This window comes from Perca fluviatilis, chromosome 8 (genome assembly GCF_010015445.1).
Source record: "Perca fluviatilis chromosome 8, GENO_Pfluv_1.0, whole genome shotgun sequence".
Taxonomy (NCBI): Eukaryota; Metazoa; Chordata; class Actinopteri; order Perciformes; family Percidae; genus Perca; species Perca fluviatilis.
In genome coordinates, this window is record NC_053119.1 from 9,764,569 (window position 1) to 9,785,019 (window position 20,451).

Below are 20,451 nucleotides of genomic sequence, written 5' to 3' on the forward strand. Positions count from 1 at the left end.
GCACATACACTAAGGATGGACTTTCCAGTGAAGTAGGAGACATCTTGTGTCTGGCTGATAAAAGTTGGGAATTAACAATATTTAAATTAAAGGAGTAATTTCAGAATTAGTCATTCAAATTTAAATGTTTTTTTTGTTGTAAAAAACATATTTTTTTTATTTAGGCAGAGTATTTGTATATGCTGGCACCTCATTGGGACATCAATTAAATTACCATAGAAAACTAGTCTCTCAACTTTTTTTCAGACGTAGCAAACACCACCCAGCTCTCATACTCAATGCACACAAATTCTTAAAATTATTAATACAGCAGGTCCATTTGAGTTTTCTTTAATATTTTTGTGTTGAGTGTTAATCTCTTTACATTTAGCTACCGGTAGTTTTAACAACTGTCAAAATCATGCAAACTAAATGGTGGATTACATCCGTTTCCTCCTGGGATAAATGAAGTTTGTATATACGTATATGAGCGTATGTATCAAGTTAGGAAACTATGACTGCGCTGTAATGAACTACGCTCTCCTTTGTTTAAGGTGCTGAAAGCTTTACATACACTGACAAAAATGTGCACACACAGAAACAATCTGTCAACTTGCAAACAGCTAGATGTTCTTTCCTGCAGAAAGGAAAAAAGGAAATGTATATTATGATGACTTATTTAACGAGATTAGCATGGCAACAGCACAAGTATGATTTCAAACAACCTCCCAACTAAAGGCTATAGCGCACACACACGCACACACACACACAAAGGAGTGTGTGACAAACTTGCCGGCGCCCCTCGCAGGGTGACGCTACAGTTGATTTGGGAATTACAATTAGATTTATGATGTGGCTGCATATGGCTGAGCCCTCTGTTTCTCTCTCTGAAATGCTGGGATTGGCTGCAGCGAGCACCGGCGCCGTGGCGTTTACACCCCAGCTCAGTCAGAATGTGTGGCGTTACCTCACACACATACACACACACACACACACTCAATGGAACAATAGGCCACATTTACTGTAATGGGCCACCAAAATATAGACCAAGTGGAATAGCTCGACTTTGGAAACATAAAGCCTTGTGTTGGAAATTATTAGATGCCTGAGAGCACTAGCTAATGGAAATAAAAATTCATGCAGCACTACCTGTAACATGTGCACAGTGCTTTCATATGCATAACACAGTATGAATGTTTATCTGCAAATGAACAGTTATACAAAATATGCAATATCTTGTCTTCCCACTAAAGTCAAGGAAGCACTTGAAAAGCCATGATGAAGGGACAGACTTGTAAGGAAAAATCTCACGTCTTTACTTTTTATTTCTTTTATTTTTTTTTGATTGTCTTTCTCACCAAGTTGTACTGACACTTTTTAGAGCCAACGATGGCTAATAAATACAATGAAATGTTAAAACGCACAATTGAATTTCAAATACAATACTCATCACAAAATGTATGTGACCAGGAAACTTGTGTTCTGCTTCTGCCGGGCACAACTGACAAGAGCATGAGGTTTTAAAGAGATGAGAGGCGATGTGACCCCTTCAGGCGGCACTAGAGCTGCGGCGACAAAACTTGCTTCAAATAATGAAATGTTTCTAAAGAAATGGAAATTTACTTGTGCCTGGCATGTAAGAGGCTTCCTATAATGACCTTTGACTGTTCTAATTTATCATGTTGAAAACCAAACAACAACTTCACATTAGTCAATACTAAAAAAACAAAAAAAAACATAGAATTTATATCCAGTGCTTAGGATGCGTATGACACTAACAGAAATGTCTATGCATGAGGCTTTTTCTTTTTTTTTTTACCGTGATGCAAGCAAAAACCAATGTTCAGTCCCAGCTTGTGAAGCAAGTAAAAACTGCCAGATATGGTCAGAACTATGGATTCATGAAGACGTGTGAAACAGCTGACAGCTGAACAGAGCACCCAGAAACCATCCGAGGTCACAGGTGTTCAAAATGTTCAAAATGTGTGTTGAAAGAGACAAAGAAAAAATATTATGTGTCTAGAGAGAAAGAATGTGACATTCGAGTAAAATAGAGGAAAAAGAGTGCACACCCAGCATGGTGCTGACCACTGTGCCGCACCAAGACGAAAGAGGAACATCTTGGTTCAGACTGTGGAAAAACTTTGCTCTGACTGATGGCTGACTGAGAAGCTGATTGAGAACTATGCACTTTTCCTCCTCTATTCTTCTCTTAATAATTTACTTGTCTTCAAAATATACATGCAACGTAGAAAAAATGTACCCTTTTTGAAATAACAGACCTCTTAAACCCATTTTTTGCAACTATATAAATTCTTCTTTTTTTTTTAAAACACAAGTTTGGTGTATCTTTCCCACATGATGCTGAGAAGACATTTACAAATATAAACAGGCTAATAAAAATAGTAACATTTTGTACCGCATCAAAACACAATTCAAAATACAGTGAAGGGATCCAGAATATTAGGAACTTTTATCCTACAGAAGGGTCATTCTAACACTGCTCATCCCCTTTCCTATGACGCTGAATGAACAGAGCTATCGGTACACTTTTAAGACTTAAAAGAACTCTTAAAAGTGTCTCAGCAGAAATTAAGCCGAAACACGTCTCTACCTTTGGCCAGATTGAAAGGTACAAACTCAAATGCTAAATGGCGGCGTTTGGTTACACCGTACTGCACTTAACAGCACAATGTGCTAAGTGTTTGGCCTAAAGGAACTATGGGCAATGTGGTTCATGAAAGCACCAATGCAGTGGAATTGAAGAACAGACTCTTCTACTGTAACTACATCTGAAAGCTGGAGGGACTGCCAAAGATCGAAGTGTGTGTGTGTGTGTGTGTGTGTGTGTGTGTGTGTGTGTGTGTGTGTGTGTGTGTGTGTGTGTGTGTGTGTGTGTGTGTGTGTGTGTGTGTGTGTGTGTGTGTGTGTGTGTGTGTGTGACTGAGCAAGCGTGATGAAAACACATCCTCCCTGAGCTTTGCCTGTGATTGGGCCAGGAGGGGAGCCAGCAGTTACCGAGTAGAAACTCATCTCATCAGATAGAAAAAGCTGATTGTATAAGACTTTTTTGCAGCATTGGAAGTTAAGACTACAACATCCCGAGTGAATGTGAATGTAGGTTTGGCACATTTGAAGAAAATCAATGTACAATGCCTGGGTACTTACTTACTTACTTATTATTATTTTAATAATAATAATAATAATAATAATAATAATAATAATAATAATAATAATAATAATGTGATATAAGGGATGTTGCTCCCTTTATTTCATTGACAGTCGGAAAAGTCCTACCACTCTTTTTGTATGAAAACAAACAAAACCAAAAAACACATTCACAAGCTGGCACATCATACCTGAGCTGGGATATATATATAAAAAAAAAAATAACAGTAATGTAATGTAAGCAGTTTGTCAGAAAACAAGATGTAGATGCACTGTATTCGTAAGAAACAAAAGTAAGACTATAAGATTACAATAGCTAGGATTTATATTAAAACTTTTCAAATTTCAAGTTCTGACAGTCCAGAGTTTGTACAGGCAGTGACCTGTCAGAAAAAAAGTCTATTGAACAAAAAAAAAACACAGAAAAGTAAATACATAATGATAGAAACTAAATCACTCCTTAAACATTTAAGACCAAATAGCTGTTGAAGACCAATTCCTGATGCTTCAAAATCCATGCATGCTCTTTACAAACCACACAGCAATGTGTTTGTCGCTCATTTGTCCATCGTCCCATTCGCTCGCTCTCGCTCTCTCTCTCTCCTCTAACTCTTATCTGCTCCTGTTAAGATTGTCAAAGTGTAGGAAACTAAAGGTTAATGTCAGTTGGATGTCCAGGTGTCTGTTTAGCTTGTTTTCTTGGGTCACACTTTTTTTTTTCCATCAGCCCTCTCCTTCAAATGGACCTCCATCGAGATACTGCCGAAGAACTTCCTGAGCATGTCCGCTGAGTTTGAATCCTGTCTGGGCATGCTCAGTGCATGGCGCAACATGTCCTGAAAGTTTGCCTGAAGGTCTCTATAATAAACTGTTTTTAAAAAGTGTCTCTGAGTGTAACAGAGGATTTATTTTCTCTCTTTTTTTTTTTTTACAACTGGACACCCTGAGCACACTCAGTTGGCACTGACGGCCTCTCGTGTCTCGTGGTCGCTGCTATAGTCTGACTTGGGCTCGTCCTCAAAGTCCTCGTACATGTCCATGTCGTCGTCTCCGTTGGTGGGGTCGCTGGGCAGATCCAAGGCTCTGACCCTGCCACCGTTGTTGCCTCCGCCGCCAGGCTCGGACTTCATCCCGTACGTGCTCTGAATGACAGGGATGGCGGGTTCAGGGCTGGCTGAGTTGCTTGAGCAGTCTGAGGTCAGGTGTGGGGATTGTGTGGCTGCCGTTGCCATGGTTATGGCACCTGGGTAAACTCCAACTCCGCCGGGGCCGTTGCCGAGAGGAATCTGTGGCTGAGGCCTGAGAAAACAAAGAAAGAAGAGAAGATAAAAAAAGAAGTTATTAAGCAAAGGTTTCTTAATAAACAATAAAAAAAAAGCCTTGATATACATGACACAACATGGAATAAGAATACATAAAATATCATGGAAAAGTACAGAAATGAACACATATAAGACAGAAAAGACTGGGAGGCTACACAGCGGTCTTCCGAGCTAAAGGCTAATGTCAGCATGCTACATACAAGCTCACAATGACAATGCTAACATGCTGATGTTTAGGAGGTATATGGCGTTTAACATGTTATCCGTTGCTAATTAGCATTAAACACAAAGTACAGCATAGGCTAATGTGATTGTCATCAGTTTTGCAGGTATTTTGACATAAACTAAAGTATTTTACAAACTTAAATTTTGACCTGATGATGGCGCAAGGGGACCACCAAAGTTATAACAATTCCTCCTGAAGAGATATGTCTGCTAAATGTCATGGCAATCCATCTGATAGTTGTTTACTATACTTTTCGCGCAAAACCACAAATGTCAACCTCATGGTGGCGTTAGAGGAAACTTCAGGGGATCGCTTTACATCAGTACGATTCATCCTCTGGGGAACATGAATGTCTAGTACAAAATATCATAGCAATCCATTTGATAGTTGTTGAGACATTTCAGTCTGAGAAAAAAAAGTGGTGGACAACAAACATGGCTAAAAACAAACAAACCCTAACCCTAAAAAAAATCTTTCGACATAGCAACAGTTAACTTGTCAACTGGTTACTGTAGATGGTGGACAGATTGGCGTTTGATCAGATACTAATTCATTATAACCTCCTGTGAACAAAGTGCTTTGAACAAAACATTAATTCTGAGGCCACTTAAGTTAAACAGCAACGGTCGGGCATGTCCTAACACGGAGCTCTCCCTGCCAGCTCACAGTAGCATCGGCTAAATAACCTGCTAAGATATACAGTAGATGGAATGAGGGTAAATGCACATCACTCAAACAGGCCCTCTGGCTCCTCAAATGAGCCACATAAAGCAGGAAAATTGCTGTCACTTTTCTCACCTAACAGTTTTCCTTCCTCTGTCTCCTGAAACAATTACCGACGTACGCTCTCATTTTCACATTAAACGCTTTAAAACAACACTGGTTTAGTCATATGGAATGTGCCAGCAACTGGTTGTGTACTGGCTCCCAGTAGCTATTTGATTTGATTGAAAGACCAGGCCTTTTTTATATGTATTTACTTGACCACACACAGTAAATGTGGCATTCAGCCCGTGACGTCTGCCTCGCTCTCGTTCCCTCTCAAACATCTGCTTATATTTCATATTCCACTATGTCTGTCTGTGTCCAATTTCACTGCCCGCAAGCGCCCAGCATTGTCCTAATTTAATAAATGACAAGCTATTAAAAATCGCTCCTATTCAAAGCCTTGGCCTCTGGTAAATCCATCTCAAGCACAGGCCACTGTGATGGCTTTAAACACATCCATGGCTGGTTCCTATTAAGACAATGCCACTGTTTTTCCCCTCTCTGCACTGACTACAAAATATATAATGCTCTTCAGCGAAGGTTTAAAGGGTTTTGCAGATACCTTGAAACCTTTCATGAATGGTCCATAAACCTTGATGGTCACCCCACAAACCTCTAGCAAATGGATGTAGTTAAGAATATTTATATTATATGCTGTGAAACATTAAGAAAAGAAATACATCATACTGTATAAAGTGCTAGGAAACAACTTAATTGAAATACATTTCTGATTGAAATGCTCCATAACTTCCTTTTGTGAATTACATTTGGTTTTATATTTCCTCTAGCTTATTCTTTTTACCTCTATTCAGGCCAAGGTGGCTAGCAGGATGGCATGTGTATTAAAGAGCCAACTGAACTGAAAGGTCAGAGGTGCAACAGCAAGACAAAAAGTCTATGTGTGATCCAAGGCTTGTGGCTGTCAATGCACAATGACGTCTCTTTAGAGATGTGCAGAACTTTCTCCTTCTAACATTGTACGTAATGCAGTGATTGGGCAAGCTGTTTCTGTGGAATTACACCTTGTAAAACAAATTCTTGTAATTCCATTGCAAGCTGTACATGAGACATTGCGCAGTCATTCAAATTGAGTTACTTTGAACATCTTCTTTATCTTCAAGACAAAGGATTCACTGCAGCTTTCTTTCAAACCACCCATACAACCACTAGTACCCGTGGTACTCACCCGACAAAGAACTGCCTCATCTCCTGACGCCGTGACCGCATCATCTGCTTGTACTCTCCAATGCGCAGCTTCTTGCCGTCGATGATGCAGGTTCTCTTGGGCCGCGGCTTGTACTTGTAGTTGGGATATTTCTCCAAATGGATCTTGCTCAAACGGGCCTGCTCCTCATAGTACGGCTGCTTCTCCTGGTTGGTCATTGCTTTCCAGCGAGAGCCTGGAGAAAATGATTGAGATTTTTTTCTCGTCCATTCTTTCTGTTTTGTTTTAGTTTTATTTAGCTTTGTCATAAAACATACATGTATCTTAGGAAATCAACATAACAGACTTAAGGAAGCATATCTGTATCTGTGTCTCTGTGTCCCAACCAGCAGCGGCAGATGCCCGCCCACCAAGAGCCTGAGGTTTCTGCCTAAAAGGAAGTTTTTCCTCGCCACTGTTGCACTAAATGCTTGCTCTTGGGGGAATTGTTGGGTCTTTGTAAATTATAGTGTGGTCTAGACCTACTCTATCTGTAAAGTGTCTTGTGATAACTCTTGTTATGATTTGATGATATGAATAAAATTTAACTGAATTGACAAAATATGCAGAATTTTAGGGAGTGACATAATCTAAACTTCCTTAAATTTAAGGACTTTAGGGAGTGACAAAAAAGGTTTTGACGTGCTTCTCTGAATTGTTTCAATTGGGCTGGTTGAGCACAGAGTTTGTTTTGAAATAGACGTAATGAGAACTGAATCGGTGATCAGACATGGCTAACATACTGTCACTTCAGCTGCACATTAAATCAATCATACAAAGTACATAAAAACGTCCACATCTCTGGTGGTTTCTTAAGGTTGGATGTTGTCATGTGAACAGACACAATAAAGTCTTTAACCAAGGAGGCTGTTCAAAATCAGGAGTGGATTACATTTGGCTCTCTTTTGGCTGAAGAAGAATGATACATTGTGTACTTCTTATTTCCCTCCGGTAAGAGGACCTTCTGAACAAGTGGACATGGCCATTACCGCAGGAACGCAGCACATCTGCGAAGCACTCTGATAACTGATTATACACTCTCCGCCTCGCTTCTCTGTTTATCTAGGTTTATCACAAACTACTTTTGTACTTTGGTGACACAGGAAAGAGACTTTTTTTTAAGCCTGCCACCCACTCCCCAAAGTCCAGCTGTGTTATTATGTTGGAGAGACATGCATTGTACACATGCAGTCATATACACATACACAATTGTGCACTTTAAATTCTGCCTTTTTGTTTCTTATATTGCCACAGAGGATTGATGGATTACTGGAAAAAAAAAATGTCATTTCTTAATACTTCCTGGAAACAGGATCTTACTATTCACATAGGACGATAAACAACCTTTAATCAAATAATTTCACTATGACAATTCATTGTAATACGGGAAATACATATCCAACTTCAATTTAGATTCTCTCAGTGAAATCTTTGCACAAACGGCACACGATATAATTGCCGGAAGCACTCGTCAAAACACAAAAGCGTCGCTCTATCAGAGCCCATTCAAAGCTTCAAGTCAGGAACACAGACCCACCTAAGAAAAAGCAATTTGTTAATGTTGCTCCAGAGAAGCATTCACATTCAGCAACCCTTGAGCTCACCGGAGCCCTGCATCGGACAGTGGAGGTCTTCAGAACATTTCGCGAACAACCGTTATGCTCAGCACCGTGTGAATGGCTATCTGTGTCGAAGGACGTTAGTATCAACACGGCTACTTTATAACGGAATGCATCCATCACACTAGTCAGGCTGACACAGTGGAGCTCTGTGTGTGAAGTGTTCCAGGGTTAAAAGCACACTAGTCCTTCTTATAGTCCGCAGCCTGCTGGTAATAGACCCTATGAACCGTAGAATATAGAGGCAGAGTAACCCTAATGAGCGGAGAGGCTGACCTGAAGAAAAATGTACAGGTTTAAGGACCATCTACTGTCAATTGCAGTGTGTCTTTGAACAAGATGGTGGAAGGAGGTAAAATTACTTTTTAAGCCACAAATGTAAGATGTTGAGACACAGCAATTTTTTACCAATTTTCACAAAAAATTCACGGATTTGGCTTGAACTGATATCCACCTGGATTTTTTTGCCCCCACGCATCGAAAAGATAGAAAGAAACTGATTGCCGCAGTTTTTAGTACATGAGGTCCTCGCAAGGAAAACACAGCTCAGAAAATGCTTCCAGTAACAGAAAGTCGAGAGGAAAATGGGTGGCACATGCAAATAAACGTTTATCCTATTTTCTCTCATTTACTAATATGCAACACAAACACTGATACATTTTTCTGGGAGAAAAATTAATAATTCACCCCAACTACATATGAACAAGTTATCACAAGGAGATAAAAATGAGGACAATCCTCCAAAAGCAGAATTTACAGTACAAGGTTCAGGCCTGGAATTTGTAGGAGTTTAGGTTTAGCATTGAGGGTTCTCTCCCCTTTCAAAGTTAAATCCATAAAATCTCACCTAGAATCTTGCTGATGTTGGAGTTATGCATGTCAGGGAAGGTCTGCAGGATCTTTCTCCTCTCGTCTTTGGCCCACACCATGAAGGCGTTCATGGGCCTCTTGATGTGGGGCTCTGCGTTGTTCCTGCCACGCGCCTCCCTGAACACTCGCGCCTCTGTGATATTACTCCCTATGTGACACAAAGGAGATACATCACTGACACATTTATCTTTCATTCCTTTACGCTTGAAATGCAGGATATTGCTCGGATATGGATGAGCACTTCCTGTTAGTTTCTTTAGCCCTTCGTCCTTGGGAGAGGATGTACTGTATAACAAAAGTATAACAAAAGTGTAACAAAAGTCTGATGGGGGTCTTGCTGGGATGCCCTCAACATGCTCACACAGACACACATGAGCTATACACAGCTCGCTTCTGCCTGATAGTATCTCAGTGCCTTTGCTGCTGTGTTTAGTCCTCTGATTCTAAACTAAACCACAATGAGACCTCCTCATCTCCTGTAAACAGTGGTGCTTTATGAGTAACAGGTGGGTTGGGAGGGGGAAAAAACAGCAACTTTAGCACCAACTCAGCATCTGCTAACTGTATGCAATGCACAGTACATGAAGTGTTGTTATCATTCATAAAAAAAATTGAGAATTCTTATTGGCAGTGAACTTCATCGACCCTTAGCCACAACAGACTTGTTGTCTGTCTTCACCTGCTTTTGTTTGCATACTTGTACTGGGTGGGATCTTGTGTCACAAACACTTGTTGTGGAGAAAAAAGGAGGATAATTCAGCCTTGTGTCATGTACTTGCAGGAATAACAGTGTAAACAATTTCAAGAGTCAAAAATGTTGACATTGAACACTCTGTTTAGCTGTTTAGGGTGTCCTTCACCGTAGCTTCCTGAGGAGCACAATAAATATTTGTATTCCCTGAATACCTGCATGTTCTGGCCTTCTGGAAGATGCCTTCTTCTTTATTGTGGATTTGTAAAAAGGCAGACCACCAGAAGTAGGGCCTCTTCTAAGTTACAGAGTTAAGGGTCACTGGTATCAATTTAGTCTGAACAGGATGTGACCGCTTCTAACTGAGAGTCTGCTTCTCAAAACTATTGCAACTCCTTTCTTATATATCCCTCTAGCCTTTCCATTCTCTCATGTCTTTTGTGCATCTGTACACATTTCTGAAGATCATTAGGAACCAGCATAAGGAGTGCAAGAGTCAGAAAAGTAGGCAAAAAAAGTCCAATTCAACAAACCAAAAGAAGAGTGCTAGAAAAAGATGACAAATGGAAGAAGAATATGGCACAAAAACTACAAGGAGATAGGCAGCGGAGGTGCTTACCATCCAGATCTTCTGGTCTCGTCAGGTCAATGACTCGATGGACCATCTTCCCAGCATCCTCCCCGAGCTTCCCCAGGTGCTGGCTCAGCGACTCATAATGCAGCCGCTCCTGCAACACAAGAAAAAAATACCAGAGGTTATTCGAAGCAAGCTGCAAATGAATGCGATGTGGCCGCAGCACTGCTGAAATTTGAGAAACGTGACGCGAGTTGTGCCCAAAATAAAACAAATTCTTTTAAGTTTTCAATTGCAATTCAGTTCTTATTATTTAATGTCTGGATGAAGTCCCTGTGTATGCCTGGCATCTTTTAAATTGGGTCACTAGAGATGACTGTGATGGTAATGCCAATAAAAACTACAGTAATAGCTGGGTTGAGTTGGCATTGAGGGAAGTCCAGCACAGCCCCCAAATATGAGCAATTTATTTCGATGCAGCTTCACTACTTTTTTCACAGTATCTGAGAAAAATGAGTCATGACGTTTGTAACGCGATAAGCTAACAGACGAGCTAATCACCTTCCTCATCCTCCCATCATCAAGCACTCTCTCTGATTCTGCCTTGTGCCTGCAACTTGACTTCGGAGACAAATAACTTCCACAAGCAGCCTGCCTTGGGACCTTCCAGCTAAAATTACCCCACCACGCTCCCAAACTGGGGTGGAAAACATTGAACCCTCCACACAGCTACCGCACATCCACACTCCTCCTCTCCTCTCCTCTCTTCTCTTCTCCCCTGCCTTCCCTCCCTTCCTCCCTCTCGGCTCTCCTCCTTTTTCTGGTGACAGAGGCATTTTGTTTGACGCAAGGAATGGTTGCCGGGTGAAGTCATGCCGCGGTAGCCGCTGGCAGAGTTGGTGGAACTTAGGGGCCGGCGTGTATGTGTGTGTGTGTGTGTGTGTGTGTGTGTGTGTGTGTGTGTGTGTGTGTGTTTGTGTGTGTGTGTGTGTGTTTATATATGAGTCGACGCGGGCCAATGTCAGCACTACGGCAGGGCTGTAATCAGGCCCACCACAGAACATGTGCCTGGGCAGTGCCATGCTCACCGCAGGAAGCAACCGCCTAACAAAGGACTAAAGAAAAGAAAGAAAGAGGGCAGAGGACAGAGGCAGATAGAGAGAGCAAAAGCAAAAGGAACAGGACTGGAAAACTAAACCAGAGACAAGAATAAGGCTTGTGGTGCTAAACAATAGCCTGGGGAAAGCGGCCATTGCTCATGATGATGCTTTCAGACTTCGGGAAGTTTGAGTTTGGTGCTCTAAACATTAAACGTTGGTGTAGATTTAACTAGTGTAGTGTCAGATGCACCACAGAGCAACATGTATAAACATCCTAAGTAGTTAGAGACGTATGAATGTTCCTGGTAAATGGGAGGAGACCAATGGAAAAGTAACGCACAGTAGAGTTAGGGATCTGGAAAATGGACTAGGACAGCATCAATAGAGGTAGACTGATCCAAAAAACAGATTAACAGCAGACCTGGGTAAAAATTTGCAAATATTCCCTGTGGTTGGTCTACTTTTGGTCGACTTGAAAGTTCTTGTGGCAAATGCAATAAGGAGCTGTCTTTGCTTTGTTTAGTCAAGATTGAAATAGGTTTGGCCTGTGCGCCTGCTGGTTTGATACTGGACGGCTGCCTTTTGGAGCAGCATTACAGACTTTTTTCGTTCATAACTTTCTCTTTCATGAGACTCCATTTGTATTGTGTACACGATTGGATTGTGCTCCTTTAAATGCTTTTGTCTTCATCACAGAGGGATTATCTGGTTAAAAGCAGTCCGAGGAGTCCTGATATTCAGGCAGTCCCAGTGAAGAGGAAGCACACTTTTCAGGAAAAACAGTATTTGTGTGTATCTGAATGGTTTTGAGCCAGTAAATCCCACCCATCATGCACGTACTTGATATCAAATTACTATTTAACGCAGGTCTGAATTGGAGTAAAAAGAGTGACACTGGACTTCGAAGCAGACAAGGTGACGAATCAAAGACTAAATAAATTAAACACAATGAAGGACATGCGCAGGGGCAAAGATAAATTAAACTAAGCAGAGGATTGAGATTGACAACTAATTAAAATTCTAAGTTAATCAGATCAGAATCAGAATCAGAAATACTTTAATAATCCCAGGGGGAAATTATTTACCACTCCAGATATACAAACAACAAATAAAAACAACATATATTATGAATACTTTAAACATATATAATAAAAAACAGTTGGGAAAAGGAGCGCAACATTCACTTTAAAAAAAAATTTAAACACACTAATGCTTTCACTGGCTCTACAGCCCAATATATGTATATTACTAAATTTAAGAGACACCGACTCTTTTTGTTCCGCCTGGTCTCCCCTCTTCTTGGCGTTTGCGTCTCTCCAGCGTTGCCAGGGTAACACTCCAAACATCACTGTTTTTTTTTTTTTTTTTAATCCACACCGTATTGAGCTCATTACCACAGTTACAACTCGCCTACCGCCAGCACAGCCTGCCTCCAGCTGACCCGCAACCGTTTACTGTCTCCTCCCGGACCAATCAAGTTTGGCAACCTCCTCAGTCCCCCTCCCGGCGTTCCCTCTCTCTTCCTATTTCCTTCATCTCTTTTGCTCTCGTTCCTTCTTCAGACTTCTCTGTGTGCCGATAGAGCTGTCACTCAGCCCTGTTCTGTTTTTTTTTCTCCCCCTCCCCTCCCCTACCCTCCCCTCCACTTCTTCTCCTTTTCACCATTCCTCCTATTCATAGCCTTTAACACCACCGGCAGCAGCCCTCCTCCCCTTGAGGCTCCAACCCCAAAGAGGTAGACACTCAACAGTCTATTTGCAGGTGCCAGACTCAGCTTTGTAGTATACATTATTATAATGTATATCATTCAGGCTTCAAATACAGCAACATTACGGTGACCTTTAATCAAGACTTGGAACCGTGTAAGCTGTCGGTTTAACAGGCGCGCTTCCTACAAAGACCAAACTCACCAGCAGAGCCAATATAAACTTCTATACAACCATTTCCTCCCTCCTCGCCTCCCTCCAGACTCATTCTGCTCTACCAACAGAAACTGCAAGCATGCCGACCAACTCTATTCAACCGGGTACAGACAAAATACATTTCTCTATTATGGGCCTTATTACTACTTAAAGACCCTCAGATTTAGAGATCTGGGAAATTTCAAAACTGTGCAAAAGTTAAGAATAAATCTGAGAGGAATGTGCCTGTATAAAATACAATAAAATATAATTTGTGACAAACTCAAACTATTTAATTGTTACAAAAAAATATGATTTGAAACTATCGGGTAAGGACAACATAACTTCTGTTCAATATGAAATCTGATGGCAGATTTTGTATTGACATGGAGCCGTATACTTCAGTCGTTTCAACCTTCACATTTTTGCCATTGAAATTTTGTGTTGCGTCATCTCCATTCATTTACATGAATTGCTTTCTTTTCATCTTGTGAAGGGTTTTGCCTAATTTCTCACAGATTTTTCTGGCAAAAGTGTCCAAACTCTTAACCCACTTTTGTATGGCTGCTGAGGGATCAACCTAACTGTTAAATTATGTGAGCACAGATACCAAAAACATCCACGTGTCCCCATCATTCAAAGTCGAGTGATTGTTTCCATACCCAGCATCATCCAAAGTGAGAAAACAGATCTTGAAGCGATAAAAAAAAAAACGGTTTGTGTTCCTTCTTATGTGGCCTGTAGATTTACCTGCACTCAGTCTGCCATCACCTACTGTGTTCACCTCTTATGGAAACAGGAAAAGTAGTCACTCGTGGTTCAAAGCAGTGTATTATTTTTCTATCATATTTCATGTCAACTTTACAAAGCTCCTGTGCAGAGCTGTACCATGCAGCCTTAGAACTTCTACATGTTCTCACTTTACAGTATATTCGCATGAGTTAGAGCCTTAGTGAACAATCTACTGGGGACATATGGTTGATTTTGGTGTTTTCATCCAAAACATGTCAGCTGAGTATTGTGCAAATCTTTCAAAAACTTGGTGTTTTCCTTTAAGTGGGTTTAGGGAGTGTTTTGTGGCTGTTTAGATGGAAAAAAAAGTGCACAAGCTTAAACACACACACACACACACAAACAGTCATACATAGTGGCTATTTCAGTGAGGCTTTGGCAGCCGCAGGCCAGCTGGAAGCAACGTAAGCGTAAGGTGATACTCAACAATGCCACTAACTGGCCAGGCCTCTCGTCTGTACACCAGCTATAATGACATTAACATGGCCAAGGCCAGTGCAGGGCCAGGACACAGACACAGACACAGACACACACACACACACACACACACACACACACACACACACACACACACACACACACACACACACAAGGAGCGCAGGATCACTTTCAGCTCTTAGGGAAATGTCTATGTCGTCGATGCTTGAAATTAATGCTGTTGGACAAAAATACACAAACATAAAGCGAAAAAAAACACAAACACACACACACACACACACACACACACACACACACTCAGACGTCACCGCGTCGACTCCATTTGTGTTGAATCAGCGCAGGCAATAAATAGCTCAACATTCAATATTACACTGAAATACCATTTACCAGTTGCCTCATTCCCTCCAGAGAAGCCTGATATGCTGCGCTCGTACAATGTGATAAAACAAAAAGGCTTGGCCAGAGCCTCAAAGTTTCTAAGCAGAGGATTTGAGCAACAAATTTATTCAACGAACCAAAAACAACACACAAATCCAAGGTAAAGAAAAAGAGCTGGTCTCGCTGCCTCCCGAGGTGGAGCGGGTGAGTCACACTCTCAGTATCCAGCAAGTTCCATCCATGAATTGTTTAAGACAAAGCAAAGCCTTTGAGTACTTTAGAAAGAAGAAAAAAAACACACACAAAAAAAAAGGTCTCCGTACCAAAGAAAAAACGATGTGTTTAAAGCTAAGAGAGAGTCTTTGAGCTGCTGTTCTTAGGTAACGAATAACAAACTGACAACAAACACCAAGGCCTGCTGTCGTCCTCAAACCGGAAACAATTACTTTGAGAGTTTCCAAATGAGCTTTTTATTAGGAGGCATGGAGCTATAAACCAAATTACTGCATTGCTTTGGGTTTTGTTCTTATAAAGTCGGAAAATATAGAACTTAAGAAGCACACAGGGCTCTCCCTGCAATACACTCACCTTCATCTGCGATCATTTCGAAGTTAACTTTGTACAAAACTGAACTTATTTGGAAACATTTGTGGGATTCTTCACCAGACCTGTAGCAAACGACTCAAATTAAATCGTAATAAACTATTTATTAGTATAGGCTGTTGTATAATTTATATATATGAGTTTCTTAGTGTTTACTAGCATAATGACTTATAAAAAAAAAAAAATCAACTTGGGAATGAGGATAAGTACAGCGGAGATATATTTTGCCAAATGTTGGATGTTTTCCTCCTGAAGATGCAAGGCAAACAAGTCCAAAAAAATTCAAAACAGCCTATCCTTGGAGTGCACCAATCATGACCTACTTGGGGTTGTTGGGTTCAAAGTCTCCACCCCTAAAATATTCATGAGTTCCTCTCCTCCTCCTTTTCCTCATCCTTGCAAGCAACATGGGATCAATTGCGCAGGAGAGCCGGTCTAATCATGTCTCCTATATTACGGAATGTCTGATCCCTGGAATCTGTGATTGGCTGATCAGACTGATTGAAGATGTTTTGGAATATGGATGTCCCTCTGGATATAAGATCATGGTACAAAGGCCCTGTCTCCCACATGGAGGGGGGATGTCCCTTCACCCGAGAAAGGCCCTTTAATTGGGCTAAAACCTCGAGGCCGGGATCCCCACCCCTCTAGGGCAAGTGGAGAGCTGGACTCCATTATACACACACACACACACACACACACACACACTAACACACACACACACACACACACACACACACACACACACACACACACACACACACACACACACACACACACACACACACACACACACACACACACACACACACACACACATTAATGTTAACACCATCTCTTCTCCCAAAAAACACCCACTCAGTCTCAGTCAAGCCAGGGACACACACACACACACACACACACACACAACACACACACACACACACACACACGCCAAAACCATCACTTGTCATTGGCCCAGCTGCTCCCTCTTCAAAGCTGTTGGCTTCTGGGTGGCCGTGGAGATGAGAGAAGAAAAGAGAAGTCCTCAAGAGCTGCAGCTCGAGCCAAACAACAGCAAATATCATCCATGAATATTCTTCAGACTTGTGCACAAGCTGAGCAGAGACCTTGAACACTCGGCCAATGGAGAAAATAAGACACTGGAGCGAGGAGTTTGGAGTGGGAGATTTGTGTCTGTGTGTGCCCGTGTGCCTGTGTGTGTGTGTGTGTGTGGGTGTGTGTGGGTGTTCGCGTGTGCGCGTGTGCGCGTGTGCGTGCGTGCGTGTGTGTGTGCGCGCGAAAAAGCAAGAGAGAATATCACGTGGACCTGAACGCTGTATAAATGCAAAAGAGATCCTCTTCCCTTTTTCTCCTCGCCACATTACTCTGCATGCTCCTCCAGCTGTGGGCCGTTTTAGAAGATGTGTCCACATCTTTAACTGAAGGACAAGTAGTGATACCACATTGTAAAAGTAAAGGTCCAGCATTCAAAAGTTTACTTATATGTAATAAATATGTAGTAAGAGTGTACTGCCCAGGTGCTCAAGTAAATGGGACCAAGAAGGGGTGATATTTTTTAGGAAACGTAACAAGGCTTTTTTTTTTTATCATTTGAATGCTTATGTAATAAGCTAGAGCTGTATACTTTTTGTACTTATTTAGCAGGTGTTTAATGTGATTGTTGTGTCAGTGTGATAGTTTCTATTGTTTATATGACATTTTGATGGGTACATTTACTTTGAAATGTCTGTGTTGGAGGTACACGTTTCTTTAAAGGTTGGTAAATGAAAATGGTCAAAATATGTTTATTGAATAAAGTGCAGACTCTTGGAGCAAAGCGATAAGTGTTGCTGAGTTGTTCCTGCACAGTTAAGTGAAAGTGCAAAAAGTGTTGTCAGCAACATATACATGTACATCTAGTATCAAAAGTAAATATACTTATTATGTAAAATAATACATTAACATTTAAAAAGCATGTTACAGTTGTATCTGGTCTTGGTGGAGCAATTTTTGAATACACTGTTGAGTGCTATAATTCATAATATGCATCATATTTTAAATCTAAATGTTTTGTATGTAAAATATTAATCTGCAAAGTAAATAGTAACTATAGTTGACAAATAGTGGAGAGAAAAAGTCCAAGAAACAAGTGCCAGTGCCTGGAAATTGTACCTTAAAAAAAGTACAGTACTTGGAAAATGTCACTTTCCCCCCTGTTGGTGTGTGTCACATGAACTGTACAATATGTGTGTCCTTGCGTGTATGTAGTTTACGTGTGTGTGCAGTGGTTCAATCAGAATTCTTGCTTCACATGAAAGAAAATGCCTTTGAAAACCGCATTAAGACCATGTGATTTCTACAGACCTTATCAGTCAACTGTGTCTGTGAATCCTCTAGTGTAGCCACACGTGATTCTGTCTGCAGCAGTGGAACAAGTATTCGGATCCTTTACTTAAGTAAAAGTGCTAATATCACACTGAAAAAATAATCAGTTAAAAGTCCTGCATTCAAAAATAATCTGTTAAAAGTCCTGCATTCAAAAATGTTACTTATGTAAAAGTACGTACGTAATCATCAGGAAAATGTACTTGAAGTATTATAAGTAAAAGTACTAAATGCAGAAAAATCCTCACATTTTAGAGACTGGTAACGATCAAAACAGTTCTTTCAAAGTGTTCAATTGGCTAATCATTTCAGCTGGACTTGTAGGCCGTTTTATTGTTGGGTAGTTTAATTTATAATGAAACATTGTATTTTATAAACTACATGTGTTTTGTGTGCAAAAATCTTAATTTGTAAAGTAACTATAACTGAAGCTGTCAGATTAATGTAGTGGAGTAAAAAGTACTATATTTCTCTCTGAAATGTAGCGGAGTAGAAGTAGAAAATGGCATGAAAAGAATAGACTCGAGTAAACTACAAGTACCTCAAATTTGTACTTAAGTATGATACTTGAGTAAATGTACTTAGTTACATTCCAGCACTGTCTGTCTGTCTCCTCTAACCTTGTTGCCGTTGTTGAGGCTCATGCTGCTGAGGGCCGACAGTTTGGCCTCCAGACTGTGGTGTCCCGGCTGCTGCTGCTGCTGCTGTTGCTGGTGGTGGAGCTGCTCCCTCTGGATCTGCTCCCTCATGCTCCTGGCCTCTTGGATGGCCTTCATCACCGCATCCTGGTCCCCAAACAGCACTGTGGAGTTGAGGCTGGACAGGATGTCTGGGATGGGAGGACAGGAGAGAGGGACAACTGTCTGTCACTTTGACTGGCAGGACAGGAGAGCCTAGAGCGTGTGGCTTCAATACAACAAGCTGTTCATTTGTGGATTCATTTCTGTCTTCCTTTAAAGGGATACGCCACTGTTTGTTGAAATAGGGCTTATCACGGTCTCCCCTAGCTGTAGATAGGTGGGCCAACGCATTTTTTGTACATGCATTGTTTTAGGCCGGTGCAACACCGGCAGCGCCGCCGCTAGTTAGCTTAGCGTAATGAATGGAATCCTATGTTGCCAGTTAGCATGTTGTGAGTAAAAGTGAGCCAACAAAAGACAAAAAAACTAATTACTTGCACTGAGACAAAAAATGCGTTGGCCCACCTATCTACAGCCAGGGTAGACCGTGATAAGCCCTATTTCAACAAACGGTGGCGTATTCCTTTAACTATGACAGTAATCGATTTGTCATCAACCTCAAATATGAATGTTGGGCAGTTGAGTTCAAATATCAACAATCTTTGCGCAGCTTTGCTAACTGTACCTTTACGTATAAAGTAGTAAAGTAGTTAGATTGAGTAGTTTGATCTGACAATAGCCTGGCAACATGAGCAACAACCCTGCAATTGCCACCAGATTCTGATTTAAAAGTTTTGATTGGCGTACAATTGAATATGATATCACTTTTTCTCAGCCACTTCAAACTAGTGAGAAGAGGACAGAGGAACCCACAAATAAGAAACTCTGATGTGAAATGGCAAAAATCATTCCACCTTTGGCAGGAAACTGTTATTATTGGACCCTATCTCTCATACTAAAGATGAGAATAGGTTTTCAGGGCTTTTAGTCATCTAATAAACTTGACCAAGCAGGTCAGGTATGGGGACTATAAAGCCACGTTATGTTATGAGTTTACCCATTTCTTCGGAAGCCCCGTACAGTCTTCAGACAATAAGTACCAGGAAATGGTTCTTAAGACGTGTGCCATCACAGATAACCTGTCAGAAAAGTTCTACTGTATATGGCACCATTGTGAATAAGTTTAATACTGCACTAAGTCTGCCATTTTCAAAGAGTTAAAAGCAACTGCTTCCTAAATTCTGATTTGCAAGTATTCTTTATTTGTCAGTTTTTAAACAAACCAGACATGGATGCTGTTGAACCACTGTAACCCTTGAAGAACCCAGTTTGGTTTGTGTGTGTGGTTTCATGTGACTTAATGAACACTATGAGGCTTTGAAAACAAAGCGTGAGTGCTGAGAACCAAAAATTCTGAATGGCTGCAATATAATTCTTACGAAATAATATTATAAACATCTGTTTGAAAATGGAATCTTTCCAAACTCTTTATGGGTGCCAAATGTCGCTAAAGTTGTTTTCCAGTCGACTTGTGTCTAAACACGAGAGCCTCCTCCTCCTTGTTTATGTGCCATGCTTCACACTTTTGAAACCGATGCACATTTGAAGAATAAGAAAGAGAAAAAAAAAACGAAAAAGGATGCAAAGTTTCCGTCGCCCTACTCGTTTAATTAGCAGACAAGTAGGAAGCACTGTATGCTTGGGTGGCCGTTAAAATGGGCAAAAAATAACTTTGCAGGGAACACAAGCGTCGCGTCCTCAAAGCCACTCC

General features: G+C 41.0%; 1 protein-coding gene across 6 annotated transcripts in view; it reads right to left on the minus strand.

The window, feature by feature from the left end:
* Positions 1 to 1,293: 1,293 nt before the first annotated feature.
* The window catches only part of LOC120563691 (transcription factor SOX-6-like), a 114,729-nt gene continuing 95,571 nt past the window's right edge, over positions 1,294 to 20,451 (minus strand). For all 6 annotated transcript variants that reach the window (XM_039808046.1, XM_039808043.1, XM_039808047.1 and 3 more), the window contains 5 exons: positions 18,621 to 18,829; positions 10,467 to 10,575; positions 9,134 to 9,304; positions 6,650 to 6,863; positions 1,294 to 4,446 (listed from right to left, as the gene is read on the minus strand). In XM_039808046.1, coding sequence (XP_039663980.1) covers positions 4,101 to 4,446; positions 6,650 to 6,863; positions 9,134 to 9,304; positions 10,467 to 10,575; positions 18,621 to 18,829 — 1,049 coding nt within the window. In that variant the 3' untranslated portion in view covers positions 1,294 to 4,100. The remainder of the gene's footprint in view (positions 4,447 to 6,649; positions 6,864 to 9,133; positions 9,305 to 10,466; positions 10,576 to 18,620; positions 18,830 to 20,451) is intronic.